The 20,582-nt window shown below is 38.9% G+C and overlaps 2 protein-coding genes across 2 annotated transcripts; one reads left to right on the top strand and one right to left on the bottom strand.

Moving 5' to 3' along the window:
• Window positions 1–355: 355 nt before the first annotated feature.
• nae1 (nedd8 activating enzyme E1 subunit 1) lies at window positions 356–8,205 on the bottom strand. Its single transcript, XM_026166019.1, has 20 exons — window positions 8,081–8,205; window positions 7,566–7,669; window positions 7,421–7,481; window positions 7,308–7,338; window positions 7,121–7,192; window positions 6,534–6,613; window positions 5,398–5,507; window positions 5,073–5,182; window positions 4,918–4,980; window positions 4,738–4,801; window positions 4,566–4,657; window positions 4,377–4,436; window positions 4,147–4,280; window positions 3,936–4,011; window positions 3,253–3,292; window positions 2,619–2,705; window positions 2,414–2,506; window positions 1,167–1,281; window positions 1,026–1,075; window positions 356–930 (listed from the first exon to the last, which is right to left on the bottom strand). The coding sequence occupies exons 1-20, from the start codon at window positions 8,128–8,130 to the stop codon at window positions 821–823; spliced, it is 1,602 nt and encodes a 533-aa protein (XP_026021804.1). The 5' UTR covers window positions 8,131–8,205; the 3' UTR covers window positions 356–820.
• A 1,501-nt stretch (window positions 8,206–9,706) lies between these two features.
• Window positions 9,707–18,753, top strand: ca7 (carbonic anhydrase VII). Its single transcript, XM_026166030.1, has 7 exons — window positions 9,707–9,870; window positions 10,383–10,580; window positions 13,948–14,066; window positions 14,342–14,437; window positions 14,578–14,640; window positions 14,752–14,907; window positions 17,112–18,753. Exons 1-7 carry the CDS (start codon window positions 9,834–9,836, stop codon window positions 17,229–17,231), a joined length of 789 nt encoding a protein of 262 aa, XP_026021815.1. The 5' UTR covers window positions 9,707–9,833; the 3' UTR covers window positions 17,232–18,753.
• Window positions 18,754–20,582: the final 1,829 nt, after the last annotated feature.

The raw sequence follows: 20,582 nt of genomic DNA, 5'->3' as shown, positions 1-20,582 counted from the left end.
GTAGGAATGTTAAATAAACTTGCAACTACATGATGACCAACAAATGGTAAAAAAAAAAAAAAAAAAAAAAAAAAAGAGGAGTGCCATCTAGTGTTGAGTAAAGATAATGTTAACAAACCCTCATAAAAATACCACGGCGGTTTCATGTGGATCTTTCCAGGGGTCACATTACAGGCCTCAAGAAGCTCACATGTTAGTCATCAAACATTTATTCAGGATGAAGAACTGAAATCATTGCAAAACAAATCAAAAAGTCACTTTAAGTGTTTTCCAGAAGTGAACCCATATGTGACTTAGGTTTACTGATAATAAAAAAAAAACAAAAAAAACAAAAAAACACACAAAAACCCCCAAAACACATCAAATAAAATGTTTAATGTTTTATCGCAATACAAGACAGTTCAACGCTAAAGTTTTACATAGCTTGTTCCAAATACAATAAGACAGTTGTGACTAATGTATACAAAGTGCCACTACACTGTAATACATCATCCATAAATGTTGAATTTCAAATGAAAATACTACATTGAGGTTTGGAATCTGACAGTTTCATTTCTGGCTTAAAGGTCCGCTTAACAGAAAGTGTGTGATGGGTGAACTCTTGATTTCCCGAACTTTGAGAAGAAGCTGAAACACTATGAACTGACAGTTCAGTCTAAAATGCTTCTTCTCAGTGAGAAGCACTTCTAGGTTTAAGTATATGCATGTTTGTAAAAATCAAATCCCAATGTCCAGTTTTACAGTTTGATCTCTTACACTCCTGTTTATCCTTGTGCCATTTTTCTCTCATTTTTTCCGTAAGCAGCTTCAGTAATCGTACTCACAAACTCAACGTGGCTGACGTCTGTGACATTGCATTGTAAAGGAAAGTGTTGTTAAATGGCACAAACTGGTGGCTGATAATCTTTATGGCCTCTTGAGCAGCTGATCCTAAAATAAAACGTAATGAAAGATTTGAACAGATATATCTTACTCATCAGCACTGTTTCACAAAGAAATGCTGTAGGAATCAATCAAAACTTTACCTCCCAAAAATGCAGAAACTGTGTGTGGCTCTGCCGCTCCATATCGACAGCTGCAGATGTATAAACAGAAAGCAAATATTTACTTATGTATTTTTGAAACAATTACTCAAAACAGCACATCCAGCTTTGGCCTCGACTTACAACTCATGGATATAGTCGTCTTTGATGTTGACATTGAGGCTGTACTCCTGCAGTAGGCTGTTCACACAGACCTTCAGTTTGCTAATGTCTTCCTCCACCTGGTAGTTGTAAACGCCTAAAGAGAGTAAACACAGGGGGAAAAGACATGAGAATAAAGAAATCAGTTCTGTTTCTGTATTCTGGCATCAGCAGGAAGTAAAATCAGACTGTAGCATGCACTTACTGCCCACTTTGTTAGGTACAGCTGTTCAACTGCTCATTAATACAAATATCTAACCAACCAGTCACATGGCAGCAATTCAGTGCATTCAAGCATATAGATATGGTCAAAGTGAATTGCTGAAGTCCAAACTGAGCATCAGAATGGGGAAAAACAAAGGGGCTTTAACTTTAAAAGGGTGTGTCAGCTGCTGATCTACTTGGATTTTCCTGCACAATCATCATAGAGGGTTACAAATAATGGTTTTAAAAAAAGAAATATTCAGTGGGCAGTAGGCTGCTGATGTGAGAAGTCTGAGGAGAATGGCCAGACGGCTTAAAGCTAATAGAAAGGCAATGGTAACTCAAATAACCATTAGTTGCAACCGAGGTATGCAGAGAAGCATTTCTGAATACACAAAACTTCAATGCTTGCAGCAGATTGGCTACAGCAGCAGAAACCACAGCAGGTGCCACTCCTGTCAGCTTCACACGGGCTCTCCAACCGGGGACAACTGAAGTGGTTCTAACATGTTTCCTGGTCTGATGAATCTTGACTTTTCTTGCACCATTTGATCGCACCAAATTTTGAATCTAGCAAACAACATGCTAGCATGAATCCATTCTGCCCCGTTTCAACAGTTCAGACTAGTGGTGGTAGTGTAAGGATGTGGGGGATATTTTCTTTGGCACACTCTGGGCCATCATGTCAATATGATCAAAAATATCTGAGGAATGTTTCCAGCACCATTTTGAATCTGTGCCATGAAGAATGAAGACATTTCTGAAGGCAAAAGAATTGTCCAACCTGGTGAAAGCATGGTTTAACAAAAGACGAGAAGTATTCTCGATAAACCCTGCAAGCCTCCCCCCCCCTCTTTTTAAGACTATAGCTTAGATGCTGACTGTATACAAACTGGATGAGATTCTTAATGTTGCGGCAGCTATTCTTTTCTTAATGGTCAGTGGCCACATTAGTATGTATTTACATATCCAAAGCTTGATCAATATACCTTTCCTCGTTGAGGAAAGCTTAAAGCACTTCATACCTGGGTAGCGAGAGTGCTGCTGATAGAAACGATCAACAGCTCGAAGCATGAGGTAGAAGACCATCTCACTATCCGGACTGTCCATGCAGGAGGCTGTGGGGAGACAGCTGATGTTAATACAAAAGTAGGCTTTGTTGCAACAAGAACATGACGTGACTCCAGCATAAAAGAGTTTACTCTAAGAGAAAATGAATCCCCAACTTACTGATTTCATCTTTGTTTACTGTATCCACACTATATTCTTCAGCCAGAGACCTGCAGCGCACCACCCGCAGAAAGGATGCATTCTTACCTAAACACAAATATCTACAGTTAGGAAATGATTAGTCTCACATGAAGCAGGTGTCACAAAGAGATCATATCACGGTTCACTTCCAATGAGAGGAAAAAGTAACAGAATAACGTGCTGAAAATGGCCAGGCTCAGAGGAAATAGAGACTCTGATATATAGAAAATATATATCAGAGAAAATATCAGTAAAGCAACACATGACAGACTTTCATTTTTACAAATGAATGTATGGCACTGTGCAGCTTTGTTTCACATATGTTAATGTCATATGATGTTAATAAAGCTCACTGGAGGGCATTAGTAAAATCAATAATAATTAAATTACCATTAATAGTCATATCTGAAAGCCATGTTATTTGAAGTTCATCAATTATAACCAACTTCCAGGTTTTACACAACACAATTAAACAGGGCCCAGCTGAACAGCAATAAAAACTGGGCCCCCTCAAAAACACACAGTATTTATCCCTCTTGACACGCACGCACGCACGCGCACACGCACGCACACACAGAGTGAATGGTCGTTGATAAAAGAACATAGTGCTTACAGAACAGTTTGATGTCCTTCTCAGGAATGCTTTCTGCTGGCTAGTGGAAAAAACGTAAGCAGAATTAAGTACTGTAGGAATCCAGTTTTTAGTCAAATTAAATGGTGAAACTGCCATACTGAGCATGTGAGGGCAAACTCTATAGAATTCTATAGCTCAATCATATCATGACTCCCTGCCCGACTAAAGAGAAAAGACACATGATGGAGATATTAGGTTCTAGTAGAAAAAGCATTAACTTCATCACTCTTGGCTTTGCTGATGAATTAAACTTATTTGGATGGAGATGAAGGATCTACAAATGTACCTGTGATAAACATGTGCTGTGATATGACTTTTTAAAAAACTGTACCATATACTTCTCCAGACTAGCACACTAGTCTGATTGCTGCACTGTTTTCAGCACACTAGATGTTAATTTCATTATTAAATTACATTTTTATTTATATAGCACCTTTCAAGACAGAATCACAAAGTGCTGCACGTAAGATTACAAGTCATAAAAAGGGTTAAAAAAGAGAAAATAAAACAGGCAAAAACTTAACCAAAAGCAGTTTTAAAAAGGTGAGTTTTGAGTCGTTTTTTTTTTTTTTTTAAAAACAGCTACTGAGTCCACAGTTCTTAATTATGCATTAAATTTAGAAATATAAGCTTTATACTGACTCCACAGCTTTGCGCCATACCTTTCCAACAGACTGTAACAGAGATTCTACATGTTTAGAAACAGCTGCTGCATCCTGCATGGCCTTTTCCCTGTAACTGTAATAAAACACAAATAAGAAGTCAAACCACCCACAAATGGCAAGTATGTATCAATAAATGCAGAACTGTTGAGTTGACCTCTGTTGCTCTTGTTTAATTAAACAGTGAGCACCCACATATTTCCCCACTTACACATTTTGAAGGTTGATAAACTTCTGAGAATCTGCAATCATGTCAGGTATGGTTCCTCGTACGGGTAGGCTTCCATTTCCCTCGTTGTGAACAAATTCTTTGACAGCTCGCAGCATCACCCAGAAGGATGGACTCTAAACAAACACATTCAAGAAATACTTCACAGATTAAAAGCAAACAACTTAAAATATGTATTTTTTTTATAGGAAAGATTGGGCAAAAATTACAACCTGTGCTGTGATGTTTTTACACTGCTCACTATTGAAGATGTCTTCAACAGCGCTAGGAATCTGCAGAAGCAAGAAATTTCACAAGTCTTAATAGACTAAACTATGGAGGGTTGGGGGTTAAAAGTGAGATATGCTGTGTGGGACACAAGATAGCTCTTAAGGAAGCCAAGAGCTTTTAAATTTTGTCACCTTGGTAGGATTTAAAGCAGTATTGACATTCTTAATAGCTTCCTCAAAGTTTTCCTCATCCTCTGGGACACCATTCTCATTCTTCCTGATCCCTGAAAAAAAAGAAAAAAGAAATAGTATACATAAAATGAAGAGAAAAAGTCCACAATTATCTTCACAGGTCCACAAGTACCTTCCCGAATGAGCTGTCTGAAGGCCTCCTTCTCCTTGTAGTTTTTTGGTGGCTGACCATTATGCTACAATGACAAACAGCAAAAGCAGAATTATATTCTTCTGCACAGCAACAGAAATGCTAAAGAAGCTGTCAGACATTTTGGCACTAGAGAAGCAAAAGAAAAATGTAATACTGCACCTCACTGAGCCATTTCTCCAGGTATTTAGCAACAATGATTATCCACGGTGTGTGACTGTGATCCTACGGATTAAATAAAGAACAGAAAGGAAGATGATTGGATGTGTAACCCTGGCATCATTTGAATAATGTGCATGCACAAATGAAACGCATACCTTCTTCTCCATGCTGTCAAGATCATATGACTTAATGTGGTTCTGAAATTCAGCATAGGGTTGGTCCAACCTTAGATCCTCCAAGGCATTGTCTGGGTGAGATTCAATCACTGAAGAGAGATGCAGAAAAATTCAATATTAGTGTCATGTCAGTACTCTTAAATATACTGTGTAACTTGTGAAATATTAATACATAAATAGGCTATGTTCCTACCAAGTTCACTGTTCACGAAAAGTGAACTTATTGGGTTAGACATACCAACTGTAGAATGCCAAGACTATAAAAAGGATTTAAAGAAGAAAACTGCTGCTAAGAGCAACTTACCTGTATGCTCCTGCACCACCAGTCTCATGTAGCCAATGAGGCCGTAGGTCTTACAGACTAGGAAAGGTACAGAGGCACTGCAAAGAACTGAGCCGAGCCTCAAACACGTGCTGTTGGATTGAAAAGATATTTGGACAGAAAATAAAACCAGCAAGAAAATTAAGTCAGTCCTGAAACTTTCTGCAAAAAGACTTAACATTTTACATAAAAGGAAAAAGCATATGTTAAAAGCAGCCCGACAATGATGTTTAATTTGATTGGAAAATCTTGCAATAGATATGTATGAACGTTCTCTAAGAATAAATGACTTATGGCCTGCCGTAGTTTTCTTCATCAGCTCTTTTTTACAGTATTACAGTACAGTGGAAAAGGCTTGAATCATTCTTCTTCCAAGGAATCAGACTTTCTTGTATCTTTCTTAAACAATTTCCAAATCATTGTAGTTGGACCTATGAAATGCCAAAGAGTACACAGTTTGACCAACATAAAAAAATGTTTTTGAACCACCAAAGTGACTTCAAAAGTGCCTAAGAGTCCTTGAAAAGTGCCGAATATGTCCAGGTGGAAGAAGGCAAGAAGTGACTGTGACAGCAGATAAACAGTATCTGAAAGTCATATCCTTAGGAAATAGGGAAAATTAGCATCAGCTTCCGTTCCTCATATTTCAGTGTGACAATGATCCCAAACACACTGAACTGTAGTAAAAGCAAAACACACAATGAAACACTATCAGTTGGGGACTGGCTTACCCCGAGCCCCGACCTCATTATTGAAGCAGTGTGGGATCATCTTCATCATTCAAAGCTCTTCATCACCATGAAATTTTTTTAATGTGCTTCAAGAAGCCTGGAGAACTATTCCTCAACTACTTAAAGAAATGACAAGAAAGCTTACTTAAGAAAGTTCAGGCTGTGTTAAAGAATAAAGGTGGTCATACCAAATGTTGAGTTTCAAGCTTGTTAGAATTGCACAAACTGTTTTTTCCTTATACATTGCATTTCTGTGTATGTTTGTACATTGTCTCAAAACACTGCACCAATTTTCTATTTTCCCAGCACAGTATAAAGAAATGACAGGTGGGTCAAGATTTTAGCACAGCACTGTAAATGAATGCAAGGATTAAGATGATCTCATACCTTTCTGGTAGCTGGACACCAATGACTATGGTAAACCTGTGGAAAAATTCTGAATCGTTGTCCAAAAGCTTATCTGGACCCTGCAGGTGTGACAGAAATTACAAGAGGCTTCAGAGTGGCAAAAGTCATAAATTCACAAACCATATGTTTCATTCATCTGAATCAGAGTTAGGTTTATTGTCAAGTTTGTGGAATTTGTCTTGGTGTAATGGTGGAGGAAGATCTTCATTTCAACATCACAAACACTGCGGATGCTTAAAATTTCTACTGAAACATTATTAAGGTTTTGAAAACAGCTGGAAAAGTTAATGTGGCATGTTGTCAAATAATTTCACCATACACTTAACTATTGCTCAGACATTGACCAAGTTGGTAAATCTTGTTATGATCTCATGATCTTTAGCTGAAAACAAAATAGCTGTGCAACACATTTAAATAAAAATAGCTGGATACAGCCATAGTGATAAGTTACATGAAATTCATTTTGGTAGTTTTTTTTGTGTGTGTAATCATGCTGCCATGTGATTACAGACAGTACACGTGATTACAGACAGCCAAGACTGCCTTGGAAGGGAAGCAACACCAACCTCCTCGACAAAGTTTCCAGAGACATCACTGTTCAGCTCTTGCAGCAGTTCGGTGGCAGCCTGTGCTCTGTTCTGCAGCACAAAAAGTACGATAAGAACTCAAACAAATATGGAAATACACTGCTTACTTCAACAAAAGAACAAAAGAGAAGGTTGGGAGAAAATGGAAACTGCCAGCAACGCATACCTTTCCTATGCTGTCTTTGCTGAGGAAAAAGCTGCAAAAGGAGAGGTCAGCTGCAAGCAGGCAAGTAAAACTGATAGAATAAAAATACTTTTAAGCTAAACATGACCACTTACTTGTTTCCAACATCTTCACCTGTGACTGTGTGCCCATCTACTATAGTGAATGCTCCAATACCTGACACACAGAACAATTCATTCAGTCAGATGTTTTCACCATCACCTGCAGCAAGGTCACTAACACTGAGGAAAATCTGTTCACCTGGAAGTACGAGGTTCTTCAGTATCTCCGTTCCCGTCGCCGTGGCGTTGATGAGACACACGTGTGCATTTTCCAGTGTTTCCTGGCCGTGGTCACCCCACAGCCTGAAAGCACACAGCACAACACGGACATTTGTTGCCATTTATCATCACTTGCTATACAAACACAGTGAGCTACTTTTCCCAGAATGACTCGGCTGCTGGTAAGAAAGATTCACCCTCATCGACAGCCCCTGCCCATCAAGAGCTGTTCATAAATACGTTCAAACAGGGTGACACCTGAGCCCTCACAGAAACAAAGAGCATAACATCACATCAGTCACATCACTCTTACGGCTTACTAATGCATTAGCTCGCCGGTACTTATTTCAACTGCAACTCTCATAGCAAGCTAACGCTAGCTAGCTTCAGCACTTTTGCCCCAACAGCGTTGCTGCTGTGACCTCTCATGTTTTCACACGCTTAGCGAGAGGGATATTATTTCTTTGTGAAAACTACGCTGCTGTTTAAACTAACCTGAGCTGCCGGTCGTATTTTTGCTCTTTCGAGGCTTTGGTGGATGCCATGATAGCTATGTGTTGAGTGACGTTAACGAACGTAAATTGACTTCCTCAGCGCCAGATTCGACACAAAAGTGCCCGCTCGAAAATCCGCTCTTGCACTTTCGACACAGATCAACAGCGTTATAATTAATATTGTGTTAGAAATAACACATTTAATGATTCCAAATCTGAATTTTATTCACTTTTATATTTGTATATTTATATTGTGCATATTCAGCAGACCGCCTTTTATCTTTTTATCTTTCTTCTCACTATTTTCTGTTTTGTTTTTTCCCCTTTGATTTCGGTTAGCTATCAGGGATTTTAATGAATTTGTCTGTTTAAATGTAGTAGTTACAGATGACACATTACACCTCTGAAGCCCTTTTTGTTTACTATGGTGATGAGCAGGTTGACAGATGAGGTCAGGCAGGAGTCTCTGTGGACTATGCTGTTTTCAGATGACATTGTGATCTGTGGTGAGAGCAGGGAGATGGTGGATGAGAGCCTGGAGAGGTAGAGGTGTGGAGAGAAGAGGAATTAAACTCAGTAGAAGCAAGACCGAATACATGTGTGTGTGTGTGAATGAGAGGGAGACTTTGCATATGTAAAGAGTAGTGAAGTTACATGAGTTTAAATACCCAGAGTTTAAATACCCGGGGTCAACCAAGGTACCAAACAAGTGCACAAGAGAGGTGAAGAAGAGAGCGCAGGCTGGGTGGAGTGGCTGGAGACGAGTGTTGGGGTGATTTATGACAGAAGGATAGCAGAAAGAGTGAAAATGAAGGATTACAAGATGGCAGTGAGACTTGCTGTGATGAATGGTTTAGAGATGATGTTACTCACAAAAAACAGTTACAGTTTTATTACCTGAAAAGTAATGCTACAGAGGAGTTTAAACATAATTATTTGCACAGTTAAATAGTCTTTTAGTCTTTTAACTTAAGTAAACTTATTATTAGTGCAACCTGTGTAAAAATCAAAATATATTTTCAATACCTAATACCTCACTCATATAAAATGGCTTCTGTAAGAATCATACAGATTATATCACTGCAGGTGTTTATGATTGTAATTGCTTGGGTCTTCCTGGGATCTATAACAATTAAAAAAAAAGTAACTAAAGCTTTAAAATAAGTGGTATGGAGTATAAAGTATTCTTCTATATAATAGATTATTACAAAATATAGTATATAGCTTAGAGTATAAAGCTGAAGCAGAAAGAAATACCTAAAGAAAAAAGGGGGATTACAGTACATCTGTATGTTAGTAAAATACTCAAATGTGACATTAAACTTCTACGGGGCCAAGGTTTCGGATGAATAATAATAATACATCTAATTAAGAATTTGACAATTTTTTTTTTAAATTTAATAAAGATCCCAAACCTACAAGCAGCAGCAATTAACAAAAAAAATATTGCACAAACTAAATAATATTGATTTGGCATGTCTACATCATGGAAGCAGTGCGAGGAAGATTTCTCAAAGGGCACCTTTTAGTAGATCACATTCTTGATTTCGCTTATTTTTCTTTTTTTCAACGAGGTGTCTATTTTAGCGTTCAATGGTCGTGCGCGCGCCCACACGTGTGGGCGTGGCAAAAAGAGGTACCTTCCCCATTGCCAGTAAACTTGTTGAACAGCTGTACCCGCTGATGTCCCTACCTGTCCTTCACGTGCGCAACGAAGTGCCGCTTGGTCCGACTGGAACCTGCAGACAGGGACAATGACGGGACATCACTGGGGATACGGGAAGGAGGACGGTGAGATGTTCCAACCTGCAAGCTCCAGGCACTGTTTTCCTGCGTGGAGGCAATTAGCAATTTAACTGGAATAAACGGCCTGTTTGCGGTGCTTCGTGTTTTACTCAGACGTTAAAGACAGCCTTTAAATCCCGATTAGCCCTACGCTTAATGGGATAAACGGTTTCACCTCAACCTGACAGTCCAGTCGAATTTGCCCTGAGTTACAGAGAGTGTAATATTTTTAATTTTGCTCTGTCTAATGTTCTTAAGCAGACTTATTCTGTGCTGTGCTACATTGCCTTAATGTTATTGAGAAAGTCTATCTGAATTCCCCGATACCTGTTTAGGACCAAAGTTTTAGATTATGCCACCAGCCTTTAGTTGTGGCCTGGAGGGAGAAAGCTTCATTAGTTTAGTTGCAGGTTTATTGTTAGGTGACACACCAACAGATCTGGTGCAGATCATTGTAGTTGCAGAATTGTGTGTGTTGTAAATGTGTTTGTTTTTGATTATATTTGTTTCTCCCATAGGTCCCTCTTCATGGTATAAAAACTACCCTGTTGCGGAGGGGAACCGGCAATCACCAATTGATATCGTCCCCAATGAGGCCTCACATGACCGCGATCTAGGCCCTATAATGACAAATTATGACCACTGCACCTCCATTAACATCTCCAACAATGGACACTCCGTAGTTGTGGAGTTCAATGACTCAGATGATCGTTCAGGTGAGAAAATAGTGCTTTTGTTTTGTTTGTTTGTTTGTTTTAAATTCACTTCAATGATATTCTCGTTCCACTTTACCTGTTGTAGTTATATTATATGTGTTATATATGTATTATATGTGTTACAAACATGCCCATATCTGTTTTAGAAGTTTATATAACTGCCGTGCAACTATAATAGCAGCCGAAGACAAACTTGATCTTCAGTCTGACATCTGCTGCCAGTTACATGAGGGGGAAATCTGTGCTAAAAGTTTACTTCCAGTAATCCTTCCCTTGATTTCTCGAAAGCAAAACCACGTGTAAAGCTGATTATTATCACAGTTTGCAAATAAGCCTCTTATTATGCTGCAGGAAAGCGTAAGCAGCACTTATCTGCATGACTGTCTGTCTGCTGGACAAGAAATATAATGATGTTGGATGATCTCAGTGGTTATGATGACAATATTTGTCTTTATCACTGGGTGGATCTGTGTTAACCAGCCAGACATTAGCATGAATGATAAGCTCGGAAAAGTAGGCTGTTTTGCTCTGACGGTTATCACAAAACAGCCAAATGGCTGTTTGCTGAAATATCGATAATAACGATGAAATAAAACACCCTCAAAAAAACTGCCATCAACTACAACCTTAACACGATTTCTCTGTATTTCAAATGTTCTGCACAAATCCTCTAAACCCGTTGTTTGTTTGCCATTACACGTCTTCCTCAGAACTCACTTGGATGAGTGACAAAACTTTTGTCGCACTGAAAACGCCACATCCAGGTGAACAGAATCAACATTTTGGGAATGCCAAAAACAGTTATACTGAGACAGGTGCACACTGTTAAAGTTGTTATAATAAAACAGAATTATAATAGCTAACATGATTCATAAGTGCAGGTGGTTTATGCTCTTCTTTCCTCAGACAGATATTAACAGTAGCGTTACGAAGGTCAGGATTTACAACATTGCTACCTGACTCTGCACATTATTCATTTATACATATTTATCACTACAATGTAGATGGTGTAAAATGATATCTACATATTATTAACATTAATATCATATTGTTGATCATTGTTTCACATTTTGTGCCACTCCTACACAGCTAATGTGACCTTGAATCATCTGATCCTTTTTGTCACAACGATGTCAGCAGCATCACAATGAATAACAATCATCATAACAGTGGAAAAAGTCCACATCCAGCAATGCATACCACAGCCACAAAGCAGTCTGCAGGGTCTCCTGTTCTCATCGTGGCATAGATTAAAGTTACTATTTACCCTTGTTAAAACTGAAAAACAAGTTCAAAATATCCTAATCTTGATTTTGCATGAGACTGGCAATTTGCATCTGAAGCTTAAGCTGGTGCCCACAGAGGTCTGTGAAACGTGACATTGGAGACTTTGCTTCTATATCAGCTTTGACTGCAAAATTCGATGATTTGAAACCTCCTGGGTAGGGATGGGTACCGGTATCCGGTGCCATGATGGAGACCGAAAAGCAGCGCACATCTCGGTGCTTTTTTTTGGTGCTTTTTTTTTCCTGAGATGTCATACGCTTTGGATTCCAGCCAATCATTTAACCTTTGCAAGCGTAGTAGGCGGGCCCAGGTGCGTACGTTCTTTTAGAGTAGAGCTACAGATGGAAACGCCCAAGGCGAAGCGGTCAAAAGTATGGCTGTACTTCACAGCAAAAGATGCAAACTCAGCAGCCCGCAACAAGTGCTTTAAGGTGATGCTGTGCAAAGGAGGTAACACCTCGAATCTGATGAAACACCTGGCGACACATAGTGTTTTTTTAAAAGCAGAGAAATGCACCGTATTTGATAGCTTGCTGCGAGACCTCACACCGAGCACATCTACTGCCTGTTATCGGTCCTGGAGTTTGCAACATCCCCCAAGAACCCGAAGAGGAGAGTCCTGGCCCCTAGCCCTGCCAGTGTAGCAGAAATGATGACGGATGATGATGGCAGCAGCAGCCGTTCTTCTCTGCGTGAGTAGCTTAATGTTGTTCGTGTGTAATTTACATTGAGTAGGCTAACCACGTTATTAAATGAATGCACGTAAGGTGAACTAGCAAACATCATCATAGCTACATGCGGCTGTCTTCTTGTTTGATGACAGATACTCCCTTCACCCTGGCCAAAAAGGCTAAAATGACCAAAGAAAAAGTGGGAAACAGTTAAACATGAGAGGTTTTTGGACAAAGTTGGTGGTTTTTTCCCCCATTGATTAAGCACTGCTTCCAGTCAACAGTGATACCATAAATCCCCTATAGCTGCAGAAAAGGCTGACATTATTGCCTTTTTACAAAAAAACAGCTAAACATGAGAGGTTTTTGGACAAAGTTTGTGTTCTTCATTCTTTAAGCACCGGTTCGAGCACCGTTTAAGCACCGGCACCGTTTCAAAAGTACCGGTTTGGTACTGGTATCGGTTAAAACCTAAACAATACCCATCCCTACTCCTGGGTGTTGACTAATGATGTCAGACGTTCGTGTGATGCTACACAAAGGATAGTTTGTGATGTGTTCTCATGAAATGACATTTTCTAATGCCTTCGCAGATATTCAAATTCACTTTTATTTTTATTTATGCATGCAACAAGTCATTTTAGGGCACTATGGAGTGACATAGAGAAGGTTAGATGGAGCTGAACTAAGTCTTCATGGTTCTAGAGAAAGCATAGAACATGTATGAGGACAACAAGGCAGCGGTGAGGCATCTGCTAGGAGTCACAGATGGATTCAAGGTAGATGTGAGATCACATCATGGATTGTCTCCAAACCCCTTCTTGTTTTCTACACTGATGACAGGTTGACAGATGAGGTCAGACAGGAGTCTCTGTGAACTGTGATATTTGCACAGTTCACAGATTACATTGTGATCTTTGGTGACAAAAAACAGGACTCAGAGCTGGAGGTGGAAGTATGGAAGATGTTAAGATTTTCACTGAGATTATACCATATGAGAATCAGAAATGAGTACATCAGAAGGAAAGCTCAGGTTGAGCATTTTGGAGACCAAGTTAAAGGAAGACTGAGATGGTTTGGGCATGTTAAGAGGAGGGATAGTGGTTCTATTGGACCAAAGATGTTGAATATGGGACTGCCAGGCAGGAGGAAGAGACCTTAGAGGTGGTTCATGAATGTCGTAAAAGAGGAGACAAGATGTAAGTAGAGCAGAGAGAAGCAGAGCCTCTGCTGTAGCGACTCCTGAAAAGAGCATGCAAAGAAGAACATTTTAGGGCTCTAAATTTTGTGAGGCAGAGACCTGCGAAGAGAAATCAAACAACAAAAGGTATGGGGAAGTGCTTGCACGGAAACACCAACACTTTTTTTTTTGTTTACCTCTACAGTACATCTCTCTGTATCTCCCACAGTGATCAAGGGAGGCCCACTCGATAACCCCTACAGACTGAAACAATTTCATTTCCACTGGGGTGGAAAAGGACATGGAGGCTCTGAACACACTGTTTCAGGAGAAGGCTTTGCATCTGAGGTAGGTTTCTGTTGAGTTTAAATCCTTTATCTCAGTATCTGATGGCCAAATGCAGGTTAAGAAAACTTATATAATTATAATAGGGTGTGTGTACTGGTAAAAATGTATATGGTAACAGGTGGTGGTGCAGACTTTGCTATAAAAAGATATTTATACTCATAAAAAGATACTGATATTCTCTTATTTCATAGCACACAGAAAGGGCTGCAATGTGGTATGCATGACTTCATTTATTTACCTTATTTTTCTTATTCTTTTTGTTTCCTCGCTTGTAGCTTCATTTAGTTCACTGGAATGCTGTCAAGTACAAAACGTATGGAGAGGCATCAACTGCGCCCGATGGTCTTGCCGTTCTTGGTATCTTTTTAGAAGTAAGACATTTCTCTCAATCCCATCTTCTGTCCTCATGCCCGATAATGATAGTATGAAACCATCTTAGTGGAAGTTAATAATATGTGAGAAACGTGGCGCATGCATGTGTGTGTAAAAATATATCTATCTGTTATGTAAGACAGGTGATGACCACAGATGGCTCCACATGATAACGGATGTTCTGTACATGGTGAAGTATAAAGTGAGTAGCCTAGCTGTGATTGTTGACTTATTTTATTGCATATATAAAAAAAAGAATGGTCTGTGAGTTGCATTTTTGCAGTGTTGCAGCTATATTGTCTTTATGTTTCAGGGCAGTATCACAGATTTCAAAGGTTTCAACCCCAACTGCCTGCTTCCCAGCAGTCTTCACTACTGGACCTACCTCGGCTCTCTAACCACACCTCCGCTACACGAGAGTGTTATCTGGATCATCCTGAAGGAGCCAATCGAAGTGTCTGAAAAGCAGGTGAGTGCTGCAATTGTGACCACTTTACACACCCAGTTTCTAACTTAGGCAGTGCTTTTGTTTTGCATTAGAAACGTTTTCTGTTCTACAAAATGGAGACGGAGAAGTGTGGCTATATTGTCATGACATGATTGTGTTGGGGATGAATCATTAACAGTAAATGAGTCTATACTCCACCAATAATCTTATCTGTAATAGATAATGATTATTCCACGTTCTGTTATACAGCCACTCAGAGACATCATTAAGTAGTACTCAGCAGTGGGTAATGACTCTGGCAAAAGCTCTGTTTTACTAAAGTAGAAGATCTACAATCGTTGCTTCAGAAGAAGAATATCAGGTTTGATCGTTTTTTCATAGCGTTTAGTTAAAAAATGAACGTATTAAACAGAACCGTGAAACTGTCAGAAATTGTGACCTACATTCATCTGTAAGCCAGTATAGCTTGAGGCATTGAAGCGCCAGTTGATCACTCAGTTGTGACAGCCACGAGTCTTCGTCTGTATTATGGTTGGCTATGCTCCACTGGTCTCCAGGGAGTGTATAGAAAGAAAAAAATAGCCTTTAGGGGGAGGGGTGGTCTAGCACATAAGCACAGAGCCTTATCAGAGTCTTTGTTTTGCGGTCCTGGCGGTGTAGGGTCTGACCTGGTAACTCCAATGAGGCAGTGGATGTTTGGATGAAGCCAGGACTTACAGTCAGCAGACAACACCTCCAGACAAAGTGGTTGTAGTAAATCTGGCATTGGTAATGAAGAGGATGGAAGGGGTGATTTGTGTTGTTTTCGCAGCTGGAGCGATAGCAAGCGCTCCATCCCTACTTTTCTCTTGCGTTTCCTCTCCCTGTGCCGTCTGCATTGCTTGCTGTTCCCGACAGTAAACCACAGAGGACACAGTGGTCTTGCAATCTCAGGTGGGATACTGTTGGTCCAATCCGAAGTAAAGTCCAGGTTCAAAGCTGAGACAGATGTCTGTTAGTTCCTGAAGAATGAAAGTGATCAGTAGATTGCAGGAAGACTCAATGAAAAGGTGTAAAAACATAAAAGGTGCACAATAGTTGGGAGCGCTGTGCCGCTGCATACGTCCATATGTGCTGCCATCTTTGCACCAGTCAAGGTTTCCTTTGTTTTCAAACCACAGTTCATAAAGATCTTTTTTTTTCTTTTTTTTATCCACGCCTCTTAGCACAGAATTTAATCAGAAAGTTAAGGTCTGATAACTGCAGGATGTCAAAATTAACTAACTGGATGCCTGCACACGCCTTCCAGGTCCCCCTGTGAGTCTCTTGTAGCCACTGCTGGCCAGTCTCAGGATTATTCTATTAATTTGTTGATTTTTTTTCCCCTTTATTTTCTCTAGTTGCCTGTTTTGCAAATCTATAATTGTACATGAGGAACCAGAGGTTTTATTGGTGGAGGCACTGTGGGTGTTGGTCATGAACTATCTATAAACCCATATCTGTAGCATTGCTTGGGGTGAATGTAAGACAGGCAACTGGCCCCACAGACTATAACTCCATTCCTCAAGCCTTTGATCCCCTCCAGCTGATTATCCTGATGGGTGACTGGATGGGTACAGGGATTTAATTGAAAACTGCTTACATGGAGACCCAGCAGGGAAAAGCCTTTATATAATAAGGAATTACTCCTGTAGGAATTACTGTTTTTCATTTCCCTACATAATGGTAGACACAGAGTTAGAGAGGAAGTGCCAAACTCTAACTTGGTTTTGTGGGTACTTGTAAGTTTAGGAAGCTGTTTTATCTGTGCCATGGAGCTGTATTAAAACTCATCAGTGAGCCACAGCTTTGCAGTGAGAAACACTAGAAGGTCATTAGAAAGTTCTAAATTGATCTAAGCTGATCCTACGTGTGTTCTGCTGTCAGTGCAGCATCAAACTGCCTCTAAAAAATTTGCTAAACCTGCTGCTGTTTGAGTAATTATTGCAGAAAACTGCCCAAATGCTGTAGGCAATTGTTTACAGAAATCTGTTTTTGAATTATGACTACAGTATAAGTGTGCTTGGAGATGGGAAGCCAGGTTTGCTTTAGAGATGAGCATATGTTGTTGATTATTGGACCTTTCATGGGATTTGTTAAGTTATACTCTGCATATTTGTCTTATTATAGCATCTAATATGGAGGAAGGGTTGTGCAGGAAATGAATGTCTTTTCCAGAGTTCATGTTTCTGTCCCTCTGAATGCAGCTGGGGATGTTCAGAATGCTTCTGTTCACCGAAGAGGACGACGATCAGAAGATGCGGATGGAAAACAACTTCAGGCCTCCCCAGCCTATCAAAGGGAGGAGAGTGCGTTCCTCCAATTAATATGACCTCTGGAGGTCTGAAGTCATAAATAACCAACGCTGTTTTTAGACAACAGTAACTGCAATAACACGAGAATACTTTCACCTCACGATAGCTTATCTTGAAGGGTTTGTGATTGTAGGTAAAACAGAAGTAAAACGTTGCAATAATTGTCATCCCTGGTGGTGTACCCCCCACCCATGTGAAACTTTAATGGCAGTAGAGGGAATTATTTTAGGGGCCAAAAAAAAGGATTTTGTTAAGTTTACTAGGAAGTAGAATAAAACCAGCATTTACAGTCATTATTATCATTATCACAATCACAAACTGTAAGTTTAATAGGTTGCACCAATACTTGAACCAACGATTAAGGAAAACAAGAAGGCACAACAACAAGCACAAAACCTTTTCACTCCTTTTATCATATATACCTGCTAATCCCATATCGTTGTAGTCTGTAGCTGTTTCCAGACTAATGCCATATCCCTTTGCTGTCTGCAGATCTAAACCCCCCGTACTGATTGCCATTGATTCCTTGTTAATCCAGCCTGGATTCCCAGTCCTTGTGGCTATAGATTCCTTCCAGTAGGGCCAGTGATGCTTTTATCTCAACTGCTCCGTGGACCATAATTGAGTGCATGAAAGTCAGGCTGTTTACAGTCCACAAATGCTATTAATCCCAAAACATGGTAAATGTTAAGGTCTTATTAAACTTCAGGAGTCCAAACAAGGCCCTATTTAAAATCTTTGAAGCGTTCTGTGATGATCAGATCATTATTAATTCTGTCGGCAGCATCACACGATGGTTATTATTGTGCAGGATGTATTATTATTATTATTATTATTATTATTATTATTATTATTACATCTATGAACCAGCAACAGGGGGAAAAAAGTTATAGAGTTTTCACCTAAAATCTGTGTTCGTGTTCACCATTTGAGTTGCTGTAACAGTTGCGTGACTGTAACCTTTTACCTGTTATCCAGAATTAGGTGGAGTAATTAAAGCAAATGTTTAAACTCTATCACTGATTAGAAGAGGCAAGAGTTCAAGGTAATTAGTAGCTAGGTTGAAGAGCAGTGGGAAATCTGGGCTGTGATTGGTTAAATATTTACCACCTGTGTTGAAGATGTCTAAGAATACACTGCTTTGAACAACTAAAAATACAAAATGTTAAATACTATAATGTTAAAATGTTAAGAATCAATGTATTAGCAAATATTTTGTAAGGAGAAGGACTTAATGTCAGAAAACTGTAATATATGTTTCAGTATGTATTACTACCAGACTGAAAATATAGTACAGCAATACATAAACGTGATAACCACCATACTTGGAGAAGTCCAGTAACATTTTAGAATACAGAGCCGATTTGTTTTGCTGTCGTATATTTATCGACATATATCTATGGTCCCTAGAGTTTAGCTACAATATTTGTCCAGCAGATGGCAGGTTTGGCTGTTTTATTAAAGTTCTAGACTGAATTCTTATTTTTCTGCTATTCATCAAAAATATTTTCATAAAATGAAATTTATATTTACATGTCTGTTTAAACATTTAAATGGTTATTTAAAATATGTAGCTGTTCAAATACTGCTTTATTTAATTTAATGTATCATTAAATAAATGCTTTTTTTTCTCTCCTGCACCTTGTTTCTACATTCTTAAATTGTTATTTTCTTTGTCAGATTTATTTTATTCTCATTCAGATTTTAGTTACCTATTTATTTGATCTCTAGCATATTCAGCTTGTGTTTATCGTCCTGCAGGTGGCAGTGTCTGCTCTCATTTGTATCAAATCCAGTAGCTACTGATTTGTTTTACACTGAACGTGATAAAAAAATTCACAGAAAATAAATAATTTACAACAGTGCATAGAAACCAATGGTTAAGTAAATTAAGTGATGCATTACTGGTAGGAAAAATACAACATTGTCATCAATGGCATATTTTATCTTACATCGGAGAAAATAACTTCGATAACACTTGACCTTGTCATTGCTGTCCTTTGTCACTGTGTAGGTGTTCAAGAGGTTGCATTACCTCACCTGGTTTCATTTCCACCGGATGTCTATGGAAAAATTCTGCCTCCTGGCTAATGAATAAAAAATGAGAGTAGGCGTATGAAGTATATCTGACACATATTCTCAAGTAATCCCTCAAAAATAGCATCAGTGAGCTTTATTGGGACTGAGAATACCTGAGCGGGCACATCATCTTCAGCCACGATCGATATGCCATGTAATAAAATACTACAGTCAGACCTCAGAAATAGTCGATCACATGTATTTTTAGCACCAGGATATCTACTTGCTTGTCATAGTGATTATTTTGCCAGACAGAGCAACATCTTTGCAACACTGTGAAATACAAACCCGCGGGATAAAAAGTTGTTGTTCAGGCAAAAGAAGAAAGTTGTCTGGAGAGTGTCGTGACAGTCCATGTATTTGTGGAGTACAGAGAAATGTGCGGTGCTGGGGCCAATCATCAATATTGTTTTATCAGTGCCAAAAGTATGTTGACACATACTGCTTTGTTAAAAAGTGGTACTAGTAATAAAATGTACACAAAAACTAAAGGTAAATGTGGTAAAAGTGGCCTTGTCGGTGTCCTTGTACTTAAGTGTATTGAATAAAGTGCTTCATGAACATATGGTTAAATGTGTTATATGTGCTATATACATGGAAGTACATTATGTATCTGGTTTAGTGTTTTGGCTGCGGTAACACAGGAGTTTCCAGAGTCCTCAGGTAAATAAAGTATTTCTCATCTAATCTTACATCATGATTTATTATGCAACTGTTTTCAAACATGCATGAGAAACATTTTATATACACTTAAAATCTTTAACAATACACTATTTTCAAAAGCTCATAAGAGAATCTGTAAAACACTATGTTGCTTGTCCAAAAAGTGTAAAGCATAAAAACAGATGGAGTATTTTCTATTAAGTGAAGCATTAAAATGTAAAGACTCAAGAACAAATGAATGCATGAATGTGTACATAATGAATGTGTATGTTTCACCAAAACTTAAGGGTCGCACAGCAGTTTGAGAGAAGCAGAAAGAGAGTAAGGGATAAACAGAGGATGTTATCATTTTGGACAATGGTGAGTGAAGCATCCAGTGGTTTTTGGAGCCTGGCTGATATTAGAGGGTAAAGGCTTCTGCTGCTCTAGCTTGTTTTTTATACAGACTTTCTTTTTAATTTATTAACCTCTTTCTAATTCTAAATTGCTATATTGCTATAAATTGCTATATAGCCCTTTTTAAAATGAACCAGTCTTGTTGCACTGTTACACAGCTGTGTTATGATATAAATTAATTCAGTCTGTAGCAAACCTAATATGTACCCCATCCAAACCAAACTA

The sequence above is a fragment of the Astatotilapia calliptera genome, chromosome 1, assembly GCF_900246225.1.
Source record: "Astatotilapia calliptera chromosome 1, fAstCal1.2, whole genome shotgun sequence".
Lineage (NCBI taxonomy): Eukaryota > Metazoa > Chordata > Actinopteri > Cichliformes > Cichlidae > Astatotilapia > Astatotilapia calliptera.
The sequence above is the reverse complement of the archived record's forward strand: the minus strand, read 5'-3'. Positions and strand labels throughout refer to the sequence as shown.